At 45.0% G+C, this 7,556-nt stretch overlaps 1 protein-coding gene across 1 annotated transcript; it reads left to right on the forward strand.

Moving 5' to 3' along the window:
• The first annotated feature begins 67 nt into the window (after positions 1-67).
• LMOD2 (leiomodin 2) lies at positions 68-7,556 on the forward strand. Its single transcript, XM_059171735.1, has 3 exons — positions 68-476; positions 5,348-6,664; positions 7,190-7,556. Exons 1-3 carry the CDS (start codon positions 204-206, stop codon positions 7,214-7,216), a joined length of 1,617 nt encoding a protein of 538 aa, XP_059027718.1. The 5' UTR covers positions 68-203; the 3' UTR covers positions 7,217-7,556.

Genomic DNA, 7,556 nt, shown 5'->3' on the forward strand with positions numbered 1-7,556 from the left:
AATGTCTAGCTGACGTCTGCTGCTTAAAACAGCCCATGCTTTCACCCCCTCTCTGCATTGTCACGGCCCTGTATCACCGCTCTTAAAAGGCCACTCCTAGCTCTGGTTGCTGACCAGCCTGCCCACTTGCCTCCCTGCCTGCTTCTGGCCACCGTGAATGCCTGGTTCTTCAAGCTCCTTGTGGGTCTGAGAAAGCAGGGACCATGTCTACCTTTGGCTACAGGAGAGGACTTAGCAAATATGAATCCATCGATGAGGATGAACTTCTTGCTTCCCTGTCAGCTGAGGAGCTGAAGGAGCTAGAGAGGGAGTTGGAAGACATTGAACCTGATCACAGCCTTCCCGTGGGGCTAAGGCAAAAGAGTCTGACCGAGAAAACTCCCACGGGGACATTCAGCAGAGAGGCACTGATGTCCTATTGGGAAAAGGAGTCCCAAAAACTCTTGGAGAAGGAGAGGCTGGGGGAGTGTGGAAAGGTAGGCTCTCGGGTTTTTCGTTAGCTTCTCCCACCCTTGGCTCCCAACCCCCAACCCGGGAAATCTGTTTTCCCTAACTTCTCCGTCTGCTTCACTTGTCTTTTCTTAGAACCCATTTGCTCCTGCTATTGAACAATTAATTCCTCAGGCCTCCCAGCAGATCATCATATGTAAAATTCTTAGCTGGGATCCTTTGATTGACTTTTGTCAATTAAGACAGGATTCTTCCAGAGGAAAATGATCCACCAGCAAGGCATGGGTTTAGATACATTGCCAAACCTAAGTCTAACTGGAGCTGTGAGTTGCTGATGTGGCATAATATCTGTGATATATATATATATATATATATATATATATATATATATAAGCAGTTAAGTAAATTTATTTCCTTCTATAAAGACAGAAGTGGGTACTCTGTTTGCTTTGACGGTGATAGGTGGCTACAGTAAAAATAATTGTTTTTTCCAACACCAAGAAGTGAGCAGAGGTGGAAAGTCCATGGGGCTGAGAGCCCAGGGACCTTATTTTGAGTCCTCTTGCCATTCCTAAGTTGTGAGACCTTGAATAGGTAGTCATCTCTGTGGGGTCCCTCAAGGGAGTTGAATCCAGAGTATTTGTTTGTTTGTTTGTTTTTTGGTAAATCAAGAACCCTTTTTGAGATTTTGATAATTACAGACCTCCTTAAGATAATGTGTCTGGGTTTGTGCATACGTACACAAACTTTAATACTGAATTTCAAAATGCTAACACACACATCCCAAAACCCACCTAAGGACCCACTTATGCCTGTGTAGTTGGCCTGTAAGATTCCTTCCTACTTTATAATGGTGATCTTGAGACCTGGAAATGTTCTTTTATTAGAGCTCACGTCTGTTAAGTTTTTGTTTTCTGCCCGGTAAACAGTTACTTTGAATTTTAAGTTACTTTAAGTTACTTTCAATTTGCTTAATATGTCATTAACAGAAGAAGGTTCAAAGGACTATGCCCTGGGAAAAATAGTAATGGCAATAACAATGTTAATGCCATGTAATAAAGTCCTGAATTTGTGGGAGAACACAGGTTAGGAGCCACAGTTTCAAACCTCTGGGCTCCACCAGAATCATCTCAAATCAAAATGGCCTGAAGCCAATGGCAGGACCTCCACAGGACTAATCTAGGCACTGTTAGATGATCTTGATGATAGGGTGTGTGGGCCACATTTGTAGCAAGATATGTGCGAGCCTTGTTCATGTCAATCATCACGGGAAGGGCCATTGGGATCAGGCCAGGGTCTGCCAAGGCCACAGTGGCTGCCTGCACAGAGGGGCAGAAGGGGGAGGTGAGGCCAGAGCTGGGTTGGTCAGTTCTTCCATAACCACGAAACCACGATTTTTAGAGGTCTCGTTTTTTTTTTTTTTCCCTGATGTGGGAATGTGTGTAAAAAATCTGAGAAGATATATAAAATATAACATTTTTATTATAGTCCTTGGAGAATTTCCTTGATAAAAAAATGAAAATTGCCACCAAATATCCAGGACAGCCAGCCATCGTAGCAGTAACCCAGCAAAGGCATTTTCATGTCACGGTGCCTGGAGATCGGTGGGAAACCAAGGGCAGAGCCTGCTGTCAGCTATGAGGGAACCATCCTGATCCTGCCAAAGGTTTTGAGGATGCCTGCCAATGGCTTATCAGCTCAACTAGAGACGCTATGTGTTGATGAACTTGGATTCCTTCCTCAGTAGTTAACCTTTCTCCCACTATACTTCCCCAGCTAGCCAGCTGCCTCTGTACTCATAAGAAAGCTGAGCAGAGGCCTGTGGGTGGAGGGTGTAAACCCATTCCCACCACAGGACAGAGCCCCAGGCAGCCGGCAGGTGGGTGGGGGTAGGAGGGGCCATGTAACTGAGGAGTAGTGCAGAACAGACCAGAAGGAAATGGGGGGCTTGGTTATCCGGCTATTGGCTCTGTAAAGGCTTATGAAATTCATGTTCGGTGCTTGTTGAATGACAGCCTCTTCCCACTTGAGTCCACACAAATTATGCTGCCTTAAGCTCCAAAAGGCCTTGGAGACCAGAGGGTCTATAGCTCCCCTGACTGGAGTATCTGCTCGGTGTCAAGCATAGGGGCTAATAAGCTCACTCACGTTATTTCATTGAATTCTCACCTTCTGCACATGAGAACTGAGACCAGGAGAGGTTAAGAAATGCAGCTGAAGTGAACAGCTTATAAGGAGAGCAGACATTCAAACCAAGGTCTGCTGGTGCCAGGAGTACCATTCTCAAAATGTGGGTGCCCACCACCTCAGCCTACCTGGGAATTTCTCAGAAGTGCTCATTCTAGGGCTTCCCCAGACCTCCTGGAGTAGGGCCCAGCATTCTGTGGTCTCACAAGCCCCCCAGGTGATGATGACACACACTACAGTTGAGGACCACTCAACCAACACCGTAGTTTCTCGGAGACCTCTCAGAGCTTTACTGACTTGACTAAAGTCAACCAGCTCTTCAGGGGTAGATCCAGAACCAACCAAAAACCACGCCTCTTGCCTCCTTGCTTGTGTAATGATGCCAGAGAAGTGATCAGGAGACATGGCTGGCCCCTTCTTGTTGCCTTCTTTATTCCTGAAGAGTGCCAACATTTGCCTTCTCTAGACCCACCCCTCAGGCCTCACCCAACCCTTATCTTCCCACCCCCATTCTCACAAGGATCAAGGTGAACTCCATGGCATGCCTCTTCCCTCCCTCCCCAGACTCTTTGCTCCCTTCTATTGTCCTTCTCCTAGATGTCCCCCACCTAGGGCAGCTAACCATCTCACATTGTCTGGGACTATCTAAGCTTAAGAACTAAAAGTCACCAGCCCAGCCCAGGCCTGTTCCGACCTTCAGTGGCTGGTGGTCAGTGTCAGTTTAGATCCATTCAGTCAACAAGTCTTTGCTGAGCCCCTGCTATGTGCTAGGCACTGTGCTAGGTGAACAAACCAGATATGATCAACAGTCCTTTAGGAAAAATGACAAACAAGTAATTAAAATGGGTACTTTACTGGGGGTGCTACAATGCCATATATGGCAAGAATAATATAAGGGGATAATATGGGGGGGGCGTGTCAAAGAAGGCTTCCTGGAAGAAGTGTCATGTAGATGTTACATGATGGATAACAGCTTCAGATTTTGTCCCTCAGACACATTTTGAGGGGAAAACATCTCTTGAAGATAGAGCCTAAAGGTCTTTTAAAAACCAAAGGGGATACAGTTTCATGGTGGCGCGAAAAGCAGTATACCTTAGTCTTTGAGAAAGATCCTTTTCCTCCAAATACTGAAACAGCTAAAACTTCACACAAACACACATGCACGCACATGCACACAGCATCCCCCTTCCTCTTGCTCCGAAAGAGGGAGTAAATAAAGACCAGACAACCATCCCGGGAGTGGCTGACCCCTTCCCCAGGCCATCACTTGGTGCCTGCCACTCCAAACAAGTGGATAATTGGAGGCTATCTTGTGGTAGCAACTGGGCAAACAAACCTGGAGACAGGCAGTGTTTTCCAAAGCTCATTCCACATGCCTCAGGCAGCAGAAGCCCTAGGGGTAAAAGAAAAAAAAAAGTTGCCAATGTGGAGGGAATAACTAAGGCTTTGGGGGACAAGGGAGGGATTGGGGCTTTAGAAGAGACAAAAGAAAGGACTAAAAAGATTGATTTAGGGGAAATTGGACTCTGTCAACAATTTCCAGAATTTTTTTTATTTTAATCAGAAAAGATAGAAAAAAGAAAGAAGGGGTCACTCAGCTTCTTAATATAAAGTCTCATAACCTGGAAAGACAAAGAATTGAGATTGTGTTTGTCTGAAAGTCTTTCATAATTGATACATGGTAAATAATTTAAGACCATCAGGCAAGGGCAATGGGTTGCTTTAAGATTTTCTAGTGTTCTCTGCTGTTTCGCATTATGGTTAGAATCTAGTTAGTGCCGGGGGCGGTTATCTCTCCCACCCCGCTTTGCTTCTTCTGCAGGCCGTCTCATTTAACCCTGCACTAGCATGAGATTTCAAGCGGATTTGCAGCAAAGGGTAACCTGAAGGTTTTTCTGTGGAGCTAGGTTTTGACCTGCTGCTGCCATGAACAGGTGGTTTCCCTTCCCCACGGCAAACAGGGACAGCCGCTGGTGTCAGATGGTGTGGGGTCTCTAAGACCCTGTGCCACCCTCTACCTTACAGGTAGTTCAATGTTGGAAAAACGAAGGACCCCCAGCCTTTGCCTACAGGTACACAAGCTGGGGCACAGAGCACCTGGCGGCTGTTGCAGCTGCTACTGGAGGCGAATTTGAGGAAAAGTTTTTGAACGTTAAAAAAGGGAATCCATTAACATGTTGTATATTTTTGTTGTCATTTCTTTATTTAAGATGGCGAAGTAAGGAGAGATAGAGGAATGAGTCCAGGAGGGAGGGTTGAATTTGTTCAATTCTAAGTAGACAGGGAGTCAGATCGTTCAGAACAAGGAGTTAAGAGAATGAAAAATACAGCAAGGGTTTCCAAAGCTGAAGTTACAACTCATTTGCTCAAACTGGCAAAATGATAGTAAATTTTAATATAATAAATAGAATTCTGGATATCTATTCTGCAGAAAACGAAAGAAATGTTTGTTTTAAAAAAAAAAAAAACTGGTGAAAGTTATGCAATGGAATGTTAACCCTGGTTAGCCCAACTAGAAAGGTCAGAGGCAGGAGATGAACTGTTATTTCCCTTTTTTATTTACCAAGATATAAGTGACATATAACCTTATTTTGGTTTTAGATATACAACATAATGATTTCATATATTGCAACACCATGCATTACTTTTGTAAATTTAACAAAAATGTGCTTAAACATGACCAACTTCATCACGATACCATGCTCTTCAGGTTGCTGAAGAAGACAAAGAGGAGAGCGAGGAAGAGCTCATCTTCACTGAAACTAACAGTGAGGTTTCTGAGGAGGTGTATACAGAAGAGGAGGAGGAAGAGGAGGAGGAGGAGGAGGAAGGAACAACTGAAAATGAAAAAGGCATTAATGGAACTGTAAATTATGATAGCATCGATTCTGATCACTCCAAGCCAAAGACATTTAAAAGTCAAATAGAAAACATAACTTTGACCAATGGCCACAGTGGAAGGAACACGGAGTCTCCCACCGCCATTCACCCTTGCGGAAACCCTACGGTGATCGAGGATGCCTTGGAAAAGATTAGGAACAACGACCCTGACACCACAGAGGTCAACTTGAACAACATCGAGAACATCACCTCGCAGACCCTTGCCCGCTTCGCTGAGGCCCTCAAGGGCAACACGGTGGTGAAGTCTTTCAGTCTTGCCAACACGCGCGCAGATGACAGTGCCGCCACGGCCATTGCGGAAATGCTCAAAGTCAACCAGCACATCACCAACATCAACGTGGAGTCCAACTTTATCACGGGCAAGGGGATCCTGGCCATCATGAGAGCTCTGCAGCAGAACACGGTGCTCACAGAGCTGCGCTTCCACAACCAGAGGCACATCATGGGCAGCCAGGTGGAGATGGAGATCGTCAAGCTGCTCAGGGAGAACACCACGCTGCTGAGGCTGGGCTACCATTTTGAGCTCCCAGGACCAAGAATGAGCATGACGAGCCTCCTGACGAGAAACATGGATAAACAGAGGCAGAAGCGGATGCAGGAGCAAAAACAGCAAGAGGGCTATGATGGAGGAGCCAATCTTAGGACCAAAGTGTGGCAAAGAGGAACACCTGGCTCTTCACCTTATGCATCTCCCAGGCACTCTCCCTGGTCGTCCCCCAAACTCCCCAAGAAAGTCCCAACTGTGAGGAGCCGTCCTCCATCTCCTGTGGCTCCACCCCCTCCTCCGCCGCCACCACCCCCTCCGCTGCCCCCGCAGAGGCTGCCGGCTCCTCCTCCACCACCACCTCCTCCACTCCCAGAGAAAAAACTAATCACCCGAAACATTGCAGAAGTCATCAAACAACAGGAGAGTGCCCAGCGGGCATTACAAAATGGACAGAAAAAGAAAAAAGGGAAAAAGGTTAAGAAACAGCCAAACAACATCCTAAAGGAAATTAAAAATTCCCTGAGGTCAGTGCAAGAAAAGAAAATGGAAGAGAGCTCCCGACCTTCTACTCCACTCAGATCAGCTCACGACAATCTCATGGAAGCTATTCGGGGAAGCAGTATCAAACAGCTACGGCGGGTAAGTAACCCAAGAGCAGATTTGGGGGCACAGATGGAGGACGTGAGTGAGCCTTCATTGCACAATGGCACTGAAGTCACCTCTGAAAGTGTTTACTCGTGTTTAAATATTTTAGTATGCAAGAGCAAGCCTCCAGATTTGGAACACCAGGAGCAGGTCACCAGTGAGCACATTTCCATTTGAGAAGTGTGCCTGTACCCCCTTCTTAGCATCCCAGTTCTGGAAGGACCAGGACTATTTTAAGAGGCTCCGACATTTAAAAATCCCGATTTGCTTAATATGAAAATAGGGAATACAGTTTACACTCCAAAAAATATTTGTCACTTGTCAAAATATTTACCCCAGAGTGGCAAGTGATTTACAACCTCATTTATAATATAAAATTTGAATATTGACTAGCACACAGCAATAATCGATACCTGAGTTTGATTCGGAGAATACTGCTAGCGACATACATACCCTACAGTTATTTTCCCCTGTATCATTTATGTTGTTTTATTGAAAGGAAATCCCCTATTTTTATAGGTGGAAGTTCCAGAAGCTCTGCGATAAACACATGATCTTAAGAAGAGGATGCAGAATCACTCAGTGGTATTAAATAAGATGCATTGTGAGATATTTCTAAAATGCCTTCTTCAATTTGAAATATTTCCTGACTTTAAAAATAACCTCACCCATTAATTCCAAAAAGAATTTTAGGAAACAATCGGCATGTTTCTTCTGTAAATATGAAAGTAAACTACTTTTTTTATGTTATGAGATTTGTACTGGCAAGAAGCAGGTTATTTAAAGATGCTCTTATATCTCTGGAAGTGTTGCTAACTCTGAGCTGTAATGAGTTAATGAAATGTGCTGTTATTTTTGTAATCCCAATAAATTTGGATTGAAGTTT

Source organism: Mustela lutreola, chromosome 4 (genome assembly GCF_030435805.1).
Source record: "Mustela lutreola isolate mMusLut2 chromosome 4, mMusLut2.pri, whole genome shotgun sequence".
Taxonomy (NCBI): Eukaryota; Metazoa; Chordata; class Mammalia; order Carnivora; family Mustelidae; genus Mustela; species Mustela lutreola.